Below are 20361 nucleotides of genomic sequence, written 5' to 3'. Positions count from 1 at the left end.
TTGAGACTAAAAAGAAATTCAGTTTGAGTATATCGAATAAAGAGAAAAAAGAATTTGTAATTATTGTATAAAAAAAGGTTAAGTGAAGCTTATTATCTCAGATAAATATAGCAATTGTATTGGCTCATAGTCTAGTCTGATGAATTACAGCACTCTAGACAGAATACTACTGTTAAATTCTGAGGCAGCATCTGGGAGTGTGAGAAAGCCTTTTGGGTAAACTAGAAATGCCTGCCCCATTTTCAAGGAAATGAGAATTTATAGAGTTCATAATGGAATTGATAGCTGAACTAATGAAATCTAGATTTTAAAATTTCTTCCTGTGTACCAAACAGTTTTCTCTCAATCTTCACAGCTAATCTTTAAGGTAAGCAGTTTTGTTCTTCCATTTTATAGGTGAAGAAACTGTGGCTTTGTGAAGTTAAATAACTTGCTTGAAATTACTTTCTGAAATGCTAGGACATGGCATTTTGGAAAATCAACTGATTTTACTCCTGGTTTTATACCCCTAACCACTATCCAATAGTGGCTCTTGCTTTTCACTGGTTCAAAAGCAACAGAGAGGTAGAGGCAAAGCATTATGTCAGTAGACATTACACTAGTATGTTCTGTGTAGTCAGGGTGGTCCAAGTTGAGCACACAAATTTGACCTCAGGATACCAGGTTAGATGTTTAGATCTTCATACTAAGGTCCTGGTGGTGGAGGGGGGTGGGGAGATGGGAGACTGAGGCATCATGTTTCTTAGCAGGTTACAGAATAGCGAAGTTGGTAAAATTCTATATAATGAAACTTTAATATGCAAATCAACCGAACAGCGGAACAACCAGTCGCTATGACACACACTGACCACCAGAGGCAGATGCTCAACACAGGAGCTGCCCGCTGGTGGTCAGTGCACTCCCACAGGGGGAGCACCACTCAGCCAGAAGCCGGGCTCAAGGCTGGTGAGCACAGCGGCAGTGGCAGGAGCCTCTCCTGCCTCCTCGGCAGTGCTAAGGACCCCTCAGGGGATGTCCACCTGCCAGCTTAGGGCTTAGGCGGACATTCCCCAAGGGGTCCCAGACTGCGAGAGGGTGCAGGCCAGGCTGAAGGATCCCCCTCACCCCCAGTGCACGAATGTCATGCACTGGGCTTCTAGTGAAATAATAATATCATCAAGAGACTGATTCATAGTCATTCAGGAACCTGCAGAAACTTTGATCTTCATACTGAGCCAACATTTGCCCAGACAGAAGTTCATTTGGTTTTTCAGTGTTTATGGCTAGGGATTGAATTGGTTTATATATTTTGTTCTAAAATTGTTGGACCAGTAGAACTCAGGGTGCAATAGGCAAAGGTAGAGTTGTAGGAAAACTGTATAAAAGGTGAGCTTAAAAAGGGAAGAAATCATAAAGTTGCAATGGATTTCTTTGGAATAATGAAAAGAGGACACATGTTATATGATTCCACTTACAATAGTGTCCAGAACACATAAATCTACAGAGATGTAAGGTAGATTAGCAGTTGCCTAGGGTGGAGGAGATTTTAGTGTTTGGGGGTGGAGGGTGACTCTAATAGTTGTAGCATTTTTTTTGGTGTGTGATGAAAATGTTTTAAATATAGAATATGAGGTGATAGTTGGATAACTCAATATATTAGAACCATCACATTGTATAGTTTAATGGTTTAATGATTAATTTTATGGTATCTACTAGTGGCCCGGTGCACAAAATTCGTGCATGGGGCGGTGAGGGGGGGTTGTTCCTCAGCCCGGCCTGCACCATCTCCAGTCTGGGACCCCTCAAAGGATGTCCTACTGTCAGTTTACAGGGATCAGGCCTAAACCCACAGTTAGACAACCCTCTCGCAATCCGGGACTGCTGGCTCCTAACTGCTCACCTGCCTGCCTGCCTGCCTGATTGCCCCTTACCACTCTGCCTGCCGGCCTGCTCACCCCCAACTGACCCCTGCCACTGGCCTGCTTGCCCTCAAATGCCCCCCTCCCCCGCCAGCCTGATCACCCCCAACTGCCCCCCGTGCCAGTGTGCTCGTCCCCAACTGCCTCCCCTGCCGGCCTGCTCACCCCCAACTGCCCCCTTGCTGGCCTTCTCACTCCAAACTTCCCCCCCCCCCACTCTCCTGATCACCTCTAACTGACCCCCACTGATGGCCTGCTCGCCCCCAAGTGGCCCCCCTGCTGGTCTGCTTATCCCCAATGGCCCCACCCCCCACCAGCCTGATCACCCACAACTGCCATCCCATCCTGGCCTGATCACCCACAACTGCCCTCTCCTCTTGGCCTCTAACCACCTCTACCTTGGCCCCGCCACCATGGCTTTGTCCAGAAGAATGTCCGGAAGGTCTCTTGGAAGGTCTCCCAGTCTAATTAGAATATTACCCTTTTATTGGTATAGATTATTGGTATAGATAGAGGCCTGGTGCATGGGTGGGGGCTGGCTGGTTTGCCCTGAGGGGTGTCCCGGATCAGGGTGGGGGTCCCACTGGGGTGCCTGGCCAGCCTAGGTGAGGGGCTGAGGGCCATCTTCAGGCTGGCTACACCCCCTTCAGGGTGGGGGGTTCCGCTGGGGTGCCTGGCCAGCCTGGGTGAGGGGCTGAAGGCCGTTTTCAGGCTGGCCACACCCCCTTCAGGGTGGGGGTCCCCACTGGGGTGCCTGGTCAGCCTGGGTGAGGGGTTGATGGCTATTTGCAGGCTGGCCACACCCCTCAATGGGGACTCTTACTCCTTGGGGGTGTGGCCAGCCTGGGTAAGGGCCTGAGAGCTGTTTTCAGGCTGGCCACACCCCCTTCTGGGTGGGGGTCCCCATTGGGGTGCCTGGCCAGCCTGGGTGAGAGGCTGATGGCTGTGTGCAGGCTGGCCAAGCCCCCCAGCAGGGACTCTCACCCCATGGGGGTGTGGCCAGCCTGGGTAAGGGGCTGAGGGCCATTTTCAGGCTGGCCACGCCCCATGGTGATCCAGGCCCCCAGCCCCTCCTTGATTTTTTTTTTAGCCACTCCTTGAGCAGTGGCCAGGGCGGGTGAGAAGCTTGGCTTCCTCCATCACTGGGGGCAACCCAAGCCTCCTGCTCACTCCAGCTTCATGGCCTCTGCCATCTTGGTTAGGTTAATTTGCATACTCACTCCTGATTGGCTGGTGGGCGTGGCTTATGGGCATAGCAGAGGTATGGTCAATTTGCATGTTTCTCTTTTATTAGATAGGATAATAATAAAAGTATAATATGCTAATTAGACCGACAGCTGAACAACCTTCTGGCCATCCTTCTGGACGACCTTCCAGATGCCACCATGGCTGTGAGGGCCGAGGCAAGCTGCTGTGGCTGCAAGGGCCGAGCCCCTTGCACGAATTTCGTGCATCAGGCCTCTAGTATTAAATATATCTCAATAAAGATCTTGAAAAAATCATATGTAGACATTTTTAAAGCATGTTGGATGTCAACAATGGGATTATTTATCTGAGATGTTGTCACCAACAGGAATCATATCCTTGCAATTGAAACAATTATTTGTAAGAAACCTCATTTGTTAATGTTTAAATAATAATATTTTAAGTATCTTACATATTAATATACATCTTATAAGTATGTTTACTGCTTTCATGTTTGCCATGTTTTTTTTGTTTTGTTTTGTTGTTTGTTTTTTTTTGTTGTTAAGTATAAGATTTTGTGGTTAGCATGGAATTCATTACACTTTTTCCCATGTAGACTGTAGAGAAGTAGGCTTCTGTACAGCATTTTCACACAATATCTCTAATTTTCAAAAATGTATAATGGTATTAAGAGGGGAAATTTCTATATATCTCTGTAACTTTCTACCCTATTGCAATCATTCCCCATATAATTCTATTACATGTGACATGTACAGTTTTTTGTAAACTTTGTGTATTATGATGATCTTGGATTGGTATATCTTAGGCCATTTATACCACTAAGTATTGTTACTAAGAAAATAGCCATTGTGTCACAATAATTTCAATAGGGGCCCAGTGCATGAATTCATGAACCTTGAAAGGAACTGTGGGCCTGGAGGCTGTGGTAGGCACAGGGGCGGGTCTCGGCACATCCTCCGTGCCCTCACCCAGCCCCTCCTGCCACGGCCCCTGGTCTTGTCTGCCAGCAGTTCCACTCCCACTGTCGCCGCTCCCACACGCTGATGGCCCCAACCCCACTCACACCTGCTGAAGGGCGGAGCAATTGGGGCTGACGCCAGCAGCAGGTGCAAGCAGCAGCTGCCAGCCCCCATCTCCCCTCAGGAGCAGGGGGAGGTCGAGAAGTCCTGAGGGGTGATTGGGGCTGGCAGCTGCTGCTCATGCCCGCTGATGGCGCAGAGCAATCGGGGCTGGCATGGGCGCTAGCAGTGGGTGCCAGCGGTGGCTCCGGCGCCAGCAGCGGGTGCAAGTGGAGCTGGTGCCGGCAGCAGGTGCAAGCGCCCGGTGGGATTGTGGCACACAGGAGCAAAGAATTTTTAGTAACCACCAGAAGCTTGTACCGATGACAGTCACCAGCGCCCCACCTTGGTCTGGTACCCCCACTCACCTGCTCCACCATCCCACCGCAGCCAATGCCTGCCATGTTCCGTGCAGCCCCCTGGTGGTCAGCGTACGTCATAGTGACAGGTTGTTTGGTTGTTCTGGTTGTTACGCTGTTCAGTCTATTTGCATATTAGTCTTTTATTATATAGGATTAGGTGTGTATATGTAATGGGTGGAGTAAAACCTCAGACCCTTTTGTATTGTTACTAAAACCTCAAAGGAAGAAAATAGCCATTGTGTCACGATAATTTCAATGATATTTATGTGCCTAACAAATCAGGGAAAACTCTGTGCATGGCAGAAGGTGATGTCACATTGTTTTGCTTATATTTACTTCTTTCCCTCCTATTCTTCTTTGCTTCACCTGAACTCAAAGCTGCCTCAAAGCCTGTTTACCACACAAAGCCATCTGCTTGTGCTAAGATGTCAGGCAGTTTTGCTGAAGAGAGCAACTGCTTCAGACCCATTTGTGAACATTCAGATCATTCCTGCACTGATTTTAAATAGTCTCAGATCATTTGTTTCTTCACAGATGGCTTATAAATCTGTAATACGTTTAGAAGAACCAAATAAGTTCTGTTGACCAGAAATGGGTCTGGCTTCTGTGTTCCTGTGAGTTCTAAAAGTTTCATGTGACAGTTAAAACTATCTGTTGAGGCAGTTGAAAATAAATTGATTACAATGTGGTCCAGTGTTTTGCTCTTAAATAGGGAATTTTATATGCTGTAAAAATATAAGGATAATTTTTTTTAGCAAACATTTATTTTTCGTAGGGTAAACTGTATTTGAAAAAGTAGTTATCCTGCATTGAATTGTGCAGTTCATGGAATTAATGGCTATACCTCAAAAGTAATCTGGTATAATTAAGAAAAAGTATACAAAGGTGTTATTTTCCTCAGTTTTTCCCATATCATTATTAGTAATCATGTAAATCGGAAATAATATTTTTAAAGATAAAGAATTTAAATATGACATATTAATGAAATGGTAGCTTGTGTCTGAATATGAAAACTATGAACTTCATAAATAGTAATACATAGAATATTTAACCTAGTTCACTAAGTCTTATTTTCCCCCAATATTTCCTATCTCAACAAATGGCATTACCACACAATCAAGAGTGAATGCTCCTAGCATTGAGACAAAATGCTAGGAGCATTCACTCTTGATTGTGTTGTTGTTTTTTTTTGTGGAGTTTTTTGTTTGTTTGTTTGTTTGTTTGGGTCTCCTCTGTGATTTAATTTATCAGCAGCCCTATTGGCTTTGCCTATTAAAAATATCCCAAATCTTCCTTCCTCTATGCTTGAAATCTCATAATAAAATCCCAACTTTTTTCAGTTGCCTACAGTACTCCAGATAATCTGCCTTAACTCTCTCATTACATCTCAAAACCACCTGTATGTATCTTATTCACTGGGTTCCAACAAAAATGGCTTTCTCTTTGTATCCCTAACAGGCCAAATGTGCTCCTACCTAGTGTCCTTACAGTAACTTCTCATTTCTCTTGGAACATTCTTTCTCCCAAATTTTCCCACTGCTTATTCCTTCTTGTGTTTCATATTTGAGATTCAATTGAATTCCCCATTAAAAACCTTTCTTGTATACCCAGTAAAATTACTAGACTCACTGTCATTTTACCCTATTCATTCTCATCAGAGCCCTCATTCCTGTATGATATTTTTTTGTTTATGAGTTTGTTATCTGCTTTCTGCCACTAGAAGTTTCATGAGGTCTGAGATCATGCCTATCAGAGTGCCTCATCTTCTGTTTCTACAAAAGTACCTTACACATAGCAAATGCTCAGTGTTACATATACATTTTTCACATATATTATATTTATCTGATTGCTGTGTTTAGCAAAGAAAACATTTTTCTATTAGAGATAGCTAATATTTACAGAAACAGCATAATTCTCAAACAATTAAAAATTAAACTAAAAATTTAGAGGGAAAATTAAGAAATGGAGGGAGTTTGAATCAGAAATTTTATAGTTGTAATTACTGAATTTCAGTTGAATTTCCAAGCTACTAAAACATAAATGGATGGATGGAAAGATGGATACATAGATGAATTAATAGATAGATAAATCAAAATGACTCTAGGAAGCTAGAAGCTATTAAATTCCTCATTGAGACCATATGTAATTTTAAGTAGCTGCCATTGGGGAAAATTGGTGTCTATTACATTACTAAAACACTGAAATTGAGATTTGAGATCTAAGATTCAATAAATGCTCACAGAGTCTTAGACATACTCGGTATATTATCCAAAAAGAAATTAAAATAGAAGAATTATTAACATATCAGGATGAATTACAATTGAAATAAGATAGAAATTAATAATTTAGGCATGAGAAAACCAGAAAAATGAACTCTAATATGATTACAAGTAGCAATTAAAAATTCTAAATATCTACTTTAGACATCTCACATAAATGGAATCGTGCAGTATTTGTCTTTCTGTGATTTAATTATTTCGCTTAGCATAATGTCCTGAAGGCTCATGTAATTTGTTGCATATTGCAGAATTCTTTCTTTTTAAAAGCTAAATATATTTCATTGTATGTATATACCACATTTTCTTTAGTCATTCTGAGTTAGACATTTTAAGGCATTAAGACAGAGACCTATCAAAAGGTTATTTTATGCCCCTTTATTATTTACCAAATTAAACAAAATTGCATCATTTTGTGTTTAAGTATACTCTTTTCAGCCCTCTGTTTAAGAAACAGAAAAAAGAAAACAAAAAACTTCTGAGAATTATTTGGTTTCTGTGGGTATTAGCTATCTCTCTTTTATAGAAAAATGTTTTCTTTGCTAAACACAGCAATCAGGTAAATATAATATATGTGAAAGATATACATGTAACACTGAGCATTTGCTATGTGTAAGGTACTTTTGTAGAAACAGAAAATGAGGCACTCTGATAGGTATGATCCAAGTCCAGTTTTTCCAGCGTCATTTTTCGAAGAGACTCTATTGTATGCTCTTGCTTCCTTTGTCAAATATTAATTGACCATATAATTGTGGGTTTATGTCTGGCCTCTCAGCCAGTACAAGGATGTTTTGATTACAATGGCCTTGTAGTATAGTTTCATATATGATACTGTGATGCATCTTACATTGTTGTTCTTTCTCAAGATTGATAAGGCTACTCGGGATCTTCTTTGGTTCTATATAAGTTTTTGGAATATTTGTTCTAGATCTGTGAAATATACCATTGGTATTTTAATAGGAATTGCATCGAATCTATTTATTGCTTTGTGTAGTTGGACATTGTTAGTGATGTTAATTCTTTTAACCTATGAATACAGTATATGCTACCACTTATTTTGTATCTTCCTCAACTTCTTTCTTTAATGCCCTGTAGTTTTCTGAGTACTGTTCTTTTACTTCCTTGGTTAAATTTATTCCTAGGTACCTCATTTTTTTTGTTATTGTAATAGTAAATGGGATTGTTTTTTAATTTCTCTTTCTGATGATTCATTATTAATGTGTAAAAATGCCACCAATTTCTGAATATTAATTTTATATCCTGCTACTTTGTTAAATTCATGTATTAGATCTAGTAGATTTTATGGAGTCTTTAGGGTTTTCTAACATGTCATATATGAATAATGACAGTTTTACTTCCTCCTTTCCTATTTGGATGCCTTTTATTTTGTCTTCTTGTCTGACCACTGTGGCTAGGACTTCCAGTACTATGTTGAATAAGAGTGGTGAAAGCAGACATCCCTGTCTTGTTCCTTGACCTTAAGAGAAACACTTTTAGTTTTTGCCCATTGAGTATGATGTTGCAGGTAGGTTTTTCATATGTGGCCTTTGTTAAGTGAGGTATGGTCCTTCTAGTCCCACTTTGCTGAGAGTTTTTATCATAAATGGGTGCTGGATTTTATCAAATACTTTTTCTGCATCTATTGATATGATCATGTGATTTTTAATCTTTCATTTTTGTTTATGTGATTATCACATTTATTGATTTGTAAATATTGTACCAACCTTGCATCCCTAGAATAAACCCCACTTGATCGTAGTGTATGATCTTTTTAATATATTCTTGATCTGGTTTGCTAGTATTTTGTTGATGATTTTAACATCAATGTTCATCAGGGTATTGGCCTATAACTTACTTTCTTTGTAGTGTCTTTATCTGGTTTTAGAGTTAGGATAATGCTGGCCTCATAAAAAGAGCTTGGAAGTCTACCCTTCTCTTGAATTTTTTTGAAATAGTTTGAGGAGGATAGGTGTTAGTTCTTCTTTGAATGTTTGGTAAAATTTGCCTGTGAAGCTATTTGGTCCAGGACATTTGTTTGCTGGGAATTTTTTGTTTACTGCTTACATTTCATTAGTTCTTATTGATCTACTAGAGGCCTGATGCATGAAATTCGTGCAAGGGGCTTGGCCCTCCCAGCCGCGGCAGCTTGCCTCAGCCCTCGCAGTCCTGTCTTTGTCTGGAAGGTCATCCAGAAGGACATCCAGAAGGAAGGTCATTCAGCTGTCCGGTCTAATTAGCATATTACACTTTTATTATTATAGATTCAGGTGTTCTGCTTATTCCTGAGTCAGTTTTGGAAGATTGTATGTTTCTAGGAATTTGTCCACCTCACCCAGGTTGTCCAATATGTTGGCATATAGTCGTTGATGGTATTTTCTTACAATCCTTTGTATTTCTGTGGATTCAGTTGTTACTTCTCCTATTTCATTTCTTATTTTATTTATTTGAATCCTCTCTCTTTTTTTTCCTGATGAATCTGGTTGAGATTCATCAATCTTGTTTATCTATTTAGAGAACCAGCTCTCAGTTTCATTGGTATTTTGTATTACTTTATTAGTCTCTACGTCATATATTTTCACGCTGATCTTTATTGTTCCCTTCCTTCTACTTACTCTGGGCTTTGTTTCTTGTTCTCTTTCAAGTTCTTTTAGGTGTAGGGTTAGATTTTTTATTTAAAAATTTTCCTCTTGATGTAGGCCTGTAATCCTATGAACTTCCCTCTTTTGATTTTTTTATAGAGAGCGAGAGGAAAGGATGGCGGGGGTGGGTGGTGCGGGGAGGGAAGAAGAGGGGAAAGAAAGAGAGAAACATTGATTTCTTGTTCCACTTATTTATGCATTCCTTAGTTACTTCCTGATGTGCCCTGACTGGGGATTGAACCCCACAATCTTGGCATCTGGGGACAACACTAACTAACTGAGCTCCCTGGTCAGGGCTAACAAGGACTCTTGATGCATAGGAAAGGTGAAGCAAAAAGTCTATAGGAAAAATAAGCAGATCAAAGATGCCAGATGGGAAAGGGAAAAAGAATAAGTTAATGTGATGAGGAAAGAAGTACATATCAGTTATTTCCAATTGTTCATTCCTCTGCTATACCTCAGTCTTATAGTGGGACTCTGGACTTCCTTATAAAATATAACCTTTGAAAAAAAGTAATATATTTAAAAGTATAACCTGTGTTTTAAAAATTATAGTTTTGAGTGTAAATATCTGTATCCAATTAATAGTTGAGTTAATATACAAAGATATATAAGACATACTCTCTATTCTCCAAAAGCTAAAATTTGCCCTAAGAGTTGAAATAGGCTGCTATAACACAAGCTAATTCTCTATAAATGAATTAGTTGATTTGATCTCACTGCTATAAGACAGTATGTCCAAATTGTCCAGTCATAGAACAAATCAACACCAATCAAGCCTTTGGATGACTGCAACTCTGGTTGGTATCTCGACTGTAACATCATTGGGAAACTCTGAGTCACAACCACCCTCCAAAGTTACACTTTTTTAACCCCAAGAAACTGTGAAATAATAAATACTTCTTTTCTTGTTTTAGAGTAACTAATATACCAGTTTTTAATAATAATCATTTATAATCTTCATAGTATTCAGTGACAAAGCTGAATAACTGTTACAAATATAATACAATTTTTGTAGTAATTCAGACATTTTAAATAACTGAAATATTCTATGCAATATTTATTTCATTTCTTTTATTGACAAATGTAACATTGAGTTTGTGTGTGTGTAGGTGAAAATATGCATTTCTCTGTGTGTGTGTTTATGTGAAAATGTGAATGGACTTCAAATTTAATTGAATTTTTATATCATTCTATATTTCAATGTAATGAAACTCTAATTTACAGAAGAGCAGCCACACTGCTGCTAGGCAGAATATTATTAAAAATGTATATCAACCCCAAATCGATTGAAATATCTGATATATTTATAGTCTGAATTGAGGGAGCCCCACCCAAGATTGGCTACACCATGGGCTATGAGACATGTTTTGTGTGTTTATTAATTGAATTTATTGGGGTGACTAGTTAATATAATTATATAGGTTTCAGGTGTACAATTCTAAAATATACATCATCTGTATATTGTAGTGTCTGTTCTCCACCCCAAGTCAAGTGTCCTTCCATCACCATTCATCCCTCCCGTTACCTTCTTCTACTGCCCCACGCCCTTTTCCCTCTGTTGTCTGTATCTATGAGTTTTGTTTTGTGTGTTTGATTTTTCTTAATATCTTCACTTTAAAATACCTATTTCTCAAGTCTCTTTTTAATAGTAAACAGTACCACATACAATAACTCATGGTTAAGTGATAGACTACCTCCTGAGCCCTTCTCTACTGCCATGGTTGTAGAATAGTGTGTCAGACCACACTTGATCTCTAAAGACTCCAGATGAAATTTATGGCAAAAGGAAGCCCAGAGGTTGTAGCCACTCCATCCCCATCAGGGTAGTCAATGTCTCTGGGCACTCCCATTATTCAACAGCACACTAGTGTGCTACTACACATCAGGTGGGGACATGTACTCAGAACTTCAGAAGACAAGGTACTCCTTCTGTATTTGTCTGTTCAGGCTTCCATATTCAAATAACACAGATTGAGTGGCTTAAACAACAGATTTATTTTCTCACAGTTCTGGAGACTGGGAATCTGAGATCAGAGTGCCACCATGGATTATTTCTATTGAGGCCTCTCTTTCTAGCTTGTAGATGATAACATTTTGATGTATGCTCACATGGTCTTTTTTTTTTTTTTTTTTTTTTTTTTTTTTTAGTATGTGTGCATGGAAAGACTGAGTAAGTGAACTCTCTTGTGTTTCTTTCCTTTGTATTAGGAAACTAATTCTCTTAGACCAGGACCATTTTATTTTTCTGCTTTTTTGTTTGTTACATGTCCTCAGTTTTTTTGTTCCTCTGTTTCTTTTTCCCTGTCTTTAGAATTGTTCAAACATTTTTTATAGTCGATTTTATTTTATTTTATAGTCCATTTTAATGTATTCATTGGATTTTTAGTTGACTCTATATGAGTTATCTTTATTTTCTCTAGGAATTATAATATAAATCTTCTTACTGTTGTAACACTCAAATAAAATACAGGAAGAAAGCGCTTTAAGTGGCCTATATGGTTGTATGGTTTCTGTATTTTATGTGAAGTGATATCCTCTGTGATATAATTTTTATTCACATGACATGTTTCAGATTATATGTGGCATTGCAATGTTGTGTTATAATACCCTGTATTCTTTTATGAATGTTGATATTTTTGTTTTAACAGGCTATTAAAATTTACTTACTTTTGTTCATTCATTTATTTTTATTTTATATATATATTTTTTTATTCAGCAAGATGTTAGCTAGATGTTAGGATCCAATCCAGCAAATTGGCTGCTTCTTTAAGCTTCAATTTCTTTATCTGAAAATGGAAATAACAGTTATTTATACTTACCTCATAAGTTTATTGAGAGAACTAAATGAGCTCCTAAAACCCCTGGAATTTTTTTAAGTGATAAGAGCAGAACAACAAAGATGTCTTTTTTGTTAGATTAATTTTGGACTATGCCTAAGGATGGGGCTAGTTGCCAAGAGATTGAAGATATGATTAAAGGGTTGGAACTTTAGTCTCACCCCTGACCCCTGAGGAGGAGAGAGGGGCTAGAGATTGAGTTTAGTTTGCCAATATCCATTGATTTAGTCAATTATGACTATGTAATGAAGCCTCCATAAAAACCCAAAGGGCTCAGAGAGTTTCAAAGTTGGTGAACACGTGGAGCTTTCAGGAAGAATAGTATACTTATAGAGAGCATGGAAGCTCCACACTCTTTCCTCATACCATGCCCTATGTACCTTTTCCATGTGACTGTTCCTGAGATTATATATACATATATATATATATATATATATATATATATATATATATATATATATACTTTCATAATAAACCAGAAATCTAGTAAGTAAAATGTTTGAGTTTTGTGAGCCACTCTAACAAATTAATTGAACCCAAGGAGGGGGTCAGTAGAACTGCCAATCTATAGTTGATTGATCATCATAACCTGGACTTGCAGTTGGCACCTAAAGCAGGGGTGCACAGTCTTGTAGGACTGAATCCCTTAACCTGTAGTGTCTGACCATATCTCCAAGTAGATAGTGTCAGAATTGAGTTGAATTGTAAGATACCAGCTGGTTTCAGAGCACTGCATGGTTGTGTAGGAAAACCCTCCCATCTCTACACAAATTGGATTTGGTGACCAGAACCTTTAGTAATTTACTATACCTGATTGTATTTTCTATACCTGATCTTTTACTCTTAGTCAGCTTTTCCATGCCAAAATTCACATATAAAATCAAATTACACTAAACAGTGCTATTTCTAGATAATTGCCTCAGACCACACCCTATTTACTATAGACCTGAAACTCTGGCTTTGTTCCTCTGTGTTTCTAGTAATTTGCTTTGGGCCCAAACTCTTTTTAATGTGCTTTTATTGATTTTAGAAAGAGAGGAAGGGAGAGGGGGAGAGAGATAAAAACATCAATGATCATCGATTGATTGCCTCCTGCACACCCCTACTAGAGATCGAGCCCACAACTCAAGCATGTGCCCTGATCAGGAATCAAACCGGTGACCTCTTGGTTCATGAGTCAATGCTCAACCACTGAGCCACACCAACCTGGCTTGGACCCAAACTCTTAACACTTATTTGTGGATACTTTAGCCTTATATCCTTTTTCACTTGCTAAGACTTGGTTCTCTATTTAGCTCTAAACACTGCTTCCTTTTCTAATGTTGACATTCCTGTGGCCTCTAATGAAAATCTTACCTGTTCTCTTTTTTCCCACTTCCTGCCCGGACCACAGGTCCTACCATTCTTCATGGAGACCTTAACTTTCATAAAACCTCCACCATCAGATTTGATATATAAAGACTTTAGAAGAATCTTCTATTAGAAAAGATAAAATACTTATAGAGTAGAATTAGCAGGATATAATTTTAATAAAGTCAAACATGAAAACATCTATTCCTAAGATTAATCAATATAACTTTTTAACCAGTATTTGCCACTAAATTCATCAGTAGGCTTGTCAGAAAATATTACATTAGTTAGGTTTGCTATGATACAGATAGACCCAGAATTTTTTATTGACTCAACCATAATTGCCATTTATTTCTGATTTCCATAGAGTGTGAATTAGATAATCCTTATCAGTGAGTAGTTTTTCAAGCAATGATTCAGGGAGCCAGGGTCCTCCTACCTTGTGTAGCTACCATCTTCAAGGTGTGTGGTGGATCAGAAGAATAAAGAAGGAGGAGGCACATCTGTTTCTAAATACCAGAAATGATATATATTACTTCTGCCACACTCTATTGGAGGGCACTTGGTCTCATAGTCACAATAATAGCAAAGGAAGCTGAGAGATTTGTTTCCTTTATGTGTCCCATGAAGAGAAAAACAACATTGTTGGCAGCTATTAGTCTCCACCAGAGTTAAGAAAAACAAGATAAAACAGATAGAGTTCTTTGCAAACATGAGATAACTATATGTAAAAATAATATGTATGATTAAATATAAGATACTGCTATTGAGTCAGTGCAAGTTAAATAATTGAAAAAGATAATATAGGAATCAGTGCATTTCTGTGTTAAAATGTTTCAATAGTGATTTTCTTTCTAAAATATTGATTCACAAATTGAAAAGGAACATTAGTTTGGAAAAATACTTCTTAATATAAATAAATAATAGGTTCTTGTGAATTTTATTAATGTATCTTTCAAGACAATTGAGACAGAAAATAAACTGTGGTTAACACTTATATCATGCATTGTATTTGTCTGCTTTCCGATGTAGGTCAGGAGTCTGAAGATGAAATTGAGGATGAAGAATTGCATGCCAGTTTTAGGATATCAGTATTCAAACTACCCATACATTCTTCAGATTCATTGAAGTATGCAGTATTGAAAAAGAAAGAACAAGCTTCTTTTCCTACATATACACAGCCATTTTCTACTACTCATCAAAAACCAGTAATTACCCAACCACACCTGCTATTGGAGAAGAATGCGAGGGAGTTTTTTGCAATACACAGAACCGGTATAAAGCTCAAAACACTTTATGATATTGATGAATATCACTTAGAACAAAAGAAGCGGGAAAGCCACAAGAAAAGTGGAATGGCCATAACCATGGCAGAAACTGCCCAAGAAAAAATCAGCTTAAATGTTCAAGAAATGTTCCAGAAGAAAAAACGGGCTGTACAAAAACGAATGGTAGAGGATAACAGGGCAATTCGGGATGGTTTGTACCAACTTTGGCAGGTCAGATCCAAATACCTTGAAAAAGTTAGAGAGAGGAGAGCTTTGTTTCTAGCAGAAAAACACCAAAAAGCTAAAGACCGTTTATTAATTCAAAACTTAAATAATGAGCTCACTATTTGGGACAAAAATGTAAATAAAATGAAGCAATTGAAGAAGAATAATGATCTCTTAAAAGAGAAATATCTGATAGTTCAGCAAAAACGAGAAACAGAAAAACTTCAAAAGGATTTATGTAAATACATGAAGGAACTTAGGTAGGTACAGTTTTGATATAAGTGTTTAAGTCAATTTCATGTGAATATTGCATACTAAATGTTGAGATCTAATAAACAGTACTTTATAACATGATATATTCTACTTTGGAAAACAGAAACAACCAAAAATGACAAGTACGTTCTAATATATTTCCAAAGATGAGACAATAAAACAACTCTATCTTCAGATTTTGTGTTATATAAAAATACAAATCAGTATTAGAAGAACGTAATCACCTTAGTTTATCACAGCAAATTGAATGTCTGGCCATCATTAATTTGTAGAGGTTACAGAGTTAAGAGCTTCCTAATGTATCTTAACTGAATTATCTTCTCTTATAAACTACTGCAACGATATTATCTTTGAAAGCACACAAGAATAAGGCAATATAGTGTTGTCCTGAAAGGTATTATTGAGTTTTATTTATAAACATTTTCAAATAAAGCTGGAGTATCAACATGAAGAAAAGAGCTGTGACTCAAAAAAAGTTGTCTGTCTAAAGCAGGGGTGGGCAAACTTTTTGACTCAAGGGCCACAATGTGTTCTTAAACTGGACTGGAGGGCCGGAACAAAAGCATGGATGGAGTGTTTGTGTGAACTAATACAAATTCAAAGTAAAGGAGCGGAGGGGAGAGTAAGAGAACCCTCCACTCTTTCGGCTCCGCGGGCCAGATAGAACAGCCGAACGGGCCGGATCCAGCCCGCGGGCCATAGTTTGCCCACGGCTGGTCAGTTTTCAATTCTTTTTCATTTTCTTTCTGGTTCAAATACTTGACCTAAAACCATTCTGATAAATCTCAATAACCTGTGAAGTCATTACTGAGACAATATCTTCCTATTCTTGCTGTTGAGTGAGGGAGCATGAAAGAAGAAAGATGAACCATAAGTCTCTAGTTTAGAAAATTTATAAAATACCCATAGGGGCACTTAAGAATGAATTAAAAAGAGACTTTGAAATTAAAAAACTTATGTACCAGGTAAAAGCTGGTCATAAGTTTTCCAAAATATTCTTGTCCATACTTTGAAAAAGTGATGACACTGCTCAGGGCAGAACAGCAGGGTGTCCACTGTGAAGTTGAGTATCAACTAGCAGGAAGCTGTGGCACATAAGGCAGTTATCCAATTATATCATCTCTGCTTGTTTTTATTTTGGTCATCAATTGACCTCCTCCACTACCCTCTTCATTAACTGTGGTCTTATCTTGATTTATAAAGCTTTCCTTCATCCAACTTCTGTAATTACAGTTCACTTCCAAATTCCTGAGTACAACTCTCTCAGTTGTTTAACCTAAACACTCTAGTACCCCCAAAACCTTTAAACTCATTTCCAAAGACATAACAAAACCCCTCTCATCACTTGGAACTGGTTTACCTCTTAAATTTGAAACTCTTGTATACTTATTTATGCCTAAGATCTTTTACTTTTTTAACTCTTCCTTTACTTTCACCACATATATTCTTCAAAGATAGGCCTTTCATATTTTTATTAAGTTTGCGTCCAAGTATTTTATAGGATTTTTATGGTATTGTAAAATGGAATTAATTTCATAATTTTATTTTCCAATTATTTGATCCTGGTATACTATTTAATTATAATCAATCATTGTGTTTCTCTTCAATTCTTTTAAATAGTTGGGTTTTTTTAAAAACATTTTTCCACAGTTTATAATTATTATCTGTAGGACGGCTATTTTAATACATTTTTTAGACTTAATTACAGGTGCAAAGTCCCTTTTGCCATGACTTTTACTCTGCTACAGGTCCAGACAAGACTATTATCCAGAGCTCGAGACACAATAGTTGTTGCTGATTTTCAATGAGAGGTTGTTAAAGTCTAGGAATTCCTCTAAAGATTTTCAATGTATTAAGTCATTTACTCCTTACTAAATCCATTGAGATGAATTGTCCCTTTTTAAGGATGAAGAAAATGGTGCAGACAGAGCTTAAAATAACTTTTCAAAAATCACACAATCAATAAGTTGTAGATCTGGGATTCTAAGCCAAGCAGAATGGCTTCTCTTCCTGTACTCTTAACCATAAGCCATTGCTTCTCTCTATTCAACTGTCTTCTCATCGCCATATGGATAGCCAGGCTTTTTAAACCCAATTTTACAAAAACAGAACCCTCATATTTTTCCTTATCTAGTTGTTCTTCCTATATTTTCTTCCTGATGAATTGCCACTGTTATCTTCCCAGTAGAAGGAATGATTAAATTTCAGGTACTCCTCTAAGGATTTTAAATGTGTTAATTCATTTAGTCCTTTACCAAATTCTGAGTTGGATTATCCCCCCTTTGAAGATGAAGAAAATGAGGTAGAGGGAATGTAAAGAACTTGTTCAAAGTCACTTGGTAATTAATTTTTAGACTTTTTAGATTTAGGCTTATTTTTCATCTCCCAAGTCTAGATTTTGAGTTCCCTTAAACATATATAAAGAACATGATGATCTATATAAGTCTGTTTTTCTGGGCTTATCTCCTCTACTGTTCCTACCAGAACTGTCTGACCCTTACAGATAGAGTGCTGCCACTTCTCAGGGATGCCAAGCTGTGCTACCCTCTGTGCTTTTATTTTAGCACGGAAGCCTGTCTTGTCTTCCCTCTGCCTGTTTTCACCATGTTTCACTCAGTCTTGTTGCATAGTGCTTTCATTATGGCACTACAGCATTTTATTTATATACTAGAGGCCTGTTGCACGAAGATTTGTGCAATAGGCCTTCCTTCCCCTGGATGCTGGCACTGGTTTTCCTCTGGCACCTGGGACCCAGGCCTTCGCCTTCAGTCTTCACTCCGGCCAGAGTCTTCAGTCTTCACTGCATCCGGAGCCTTCAGTCTTCACTCTGGCCAAAGCCTTCAGTCTTTGCTCCAGCCGGGCGCCACTCCTGTAGCTTCCTCCATCCCTCGCCCTTCCCCTCCTAGCAGGAGTCCCACCCCACCCGGCTGCTCAGCACTTGCATGCATGCTGTCCAGAGGCCCAGAGCAGCTGAGGGGCAGGGCTGCTTCCATCTTTGTTGGGTTAATTTGCATACTCACTCCTGATTGGCTGGTGGGCATTGCAAAGTGATAGTCAATTTGCATATTTCTCTTTTATTAGTATAGATTTAAATACTTTTATTTCTCTTTATTTTTTATAAGTTCCTCATAGTCATATCATGTTATATGTATCTTTATATTTATAGAATCTAGGGAATATGACAAACATTATAATACATAACTCTTGAATGAATGAGGAGGAGTGAATGAGTTAATCTAAGGTCCATGACATTTCCAGGTTTGACAGTGTAACCTGCTTTATCTTTCTCTAACTTAGAGTCTGTATTGGTCTGCTAGGGCTACTATAACAAAATACTATACAGACTGTGTGGTTTAAACAGAAGTTTATTTTTTTCACAATTTTAGAGGTGGGAAGTCCAAGATCAAGGTTTTGACAGGTTTGGTTACTCCTCAGGCCTCTCTCCTTGGCTTGTAGGTGGCTGCCTCTCACTGTTTCCTCACATGGCCTTTGTCCTGTGTGTGCACATCCTTGGTGTCTCTTCATCTTCTCATACTGGATTAGGGCTCACCCATATGATCTCATTTAAATTTAATTACCTCTTAAAGGACCTATTCTACAAATACAGTTGCATTCTAAGATATCGGGAGTTAGGACTTCAACATATGTATTTGGAGGGGACATAGTTCAGTCAATAACAGAGTCCTACACAATGGAATACTATTCTGATGTAAAAAAGAAGGCGCTCTTATCTTTTGTGATAGCATGGATGGACCTTGAAAGCATTATGCTAGGTGAAATAAGCCAGTCAGAGAAAGAAGTACCATATGATTTTACTTATATGTGGAATCTAATGAACAAAATGAACTAACAAATAAAATAGGATCAGACTCATAGAGATCAGGCTGACAGCTATCAGAGTGAAGAGGATTGTGGGGCTGGGTGAAATAAGTGAAGGGATTAAGCAAAAAGAAAATGAAAAAACAAACAAACAAAAAATAACTAGACTCCTAGAAGTTTGGATTTAGTGAGGCTTGAGTAAAAGTTCTGCAAATAATGTCATAATCTGGTTTAGATGCCTCTTTAGGAATCTAAGCCATGGTTTGTATGGATTCTGTTATAGCCAATAGAACTATTAAAATAGTAGCCTAAAATGAATATTAGTGAATGTTATAATAAAATTATATGCAATAAGTGAAGTTTGGTCTTTTTTCCTATTTGTATATGCCTATTTTTAATATATCTAATTACCATTAACTATCTAACTAAATGTTATGATTTTCGTAATTTAAAATACCTCACTCCATTATCTTTCCTTTTCTCTCTTAGGGCTGAAGAAACGCATAAAAGACACTCTGAAGAAAAATTTGTTTATGATATGATTGCCTTTCAGAAAGCCTATGAAAGATTACAAGAAGCTAAAGCAAAAATTGAAAGTATGAAAACAAAGGTAGTTGTTAAAATTCCCAGTGGAATGACAAAATGAACCAATACCAGAGCATATCCAATGGTCATTTTGAATTATAGCCATTATTTTCAATTAAAGGACTTTAATACTATGAAAGAAGAAATACAAGATAGATTTGTATGAAAATCTTCTTAAAAATATAAAGAGTAATTAAAATGTTTCTCTTATTGATCATAATTTAACTTAAATCAAGTTGACTTGACACCTCAAATGTTCCTTATATATCCAGATGTCCAAGGAACAATTAAAACTGATTTCCTTTATAGCAGGAAATATTGCAAAAGGTGTTGCTTATATTGTTTCATATCCTAGTATAACAAAGCTATTTTCAGTTTCTCTGACAATCTTACCCTAGTTATTTCCATTCTAACTGCTGACTTTTAATAAGACACTGTGTACTTTGATTAGTTTCATTACCCTGCTTTCATATATTTAATTATATTTTCTGTTCATTTTATAAAAACAATATGTGAATTTTTTTTCAAAATAAAGTTTTCACCACTGTATCAGTGACTCATG

General features: G+C 37.7%; 1 protein-coding gene across 1 annotated transcript in view; it reads left to right on the top strand.

Annotated features, from left to right (window-relative positions):
• Window positions 1-19990, top strand: part of LRRIQ3 (leucine rich repeats and IQ motif containing 3) — an 88349-nt gene extending 68359 nt beyond the window's left edge. Inside the window, exons 7-8 of the mRNA XM_080655232.1 lie at window positions 14662-15382; window positions 19704-19990. Coding sequence (XP_080511358.1) covers window positions 14662-15382; window positions 19704-19860 — 878 coding nt within the window. The 3' untranslated portion in view covers window positions 19861-19990. The remainder of the gene's footprint in view (window positions 1-14661; window positions 15383-19703) is intronic.
• Window positions 19991-20361: the final 371 nt, after the last annotated feature.

This window comes from Plecotus auritus (genome assembly GCF_963455305.1).
Source record: "Plecotus auritus genome assembly, chromosome: 2".
Taxonomy (NCBI): domain Eukaryota; kingdom Metazoa; phylum Chordata; class Mammalia; order Chiroptera; family Vespertilionidae; genus Plecotus; species Plecotus auritus.
Note: the sequence above shows the minus strand (reverse complement) of the source record. Positions and strands in the feature narration are given on the sequence as shown.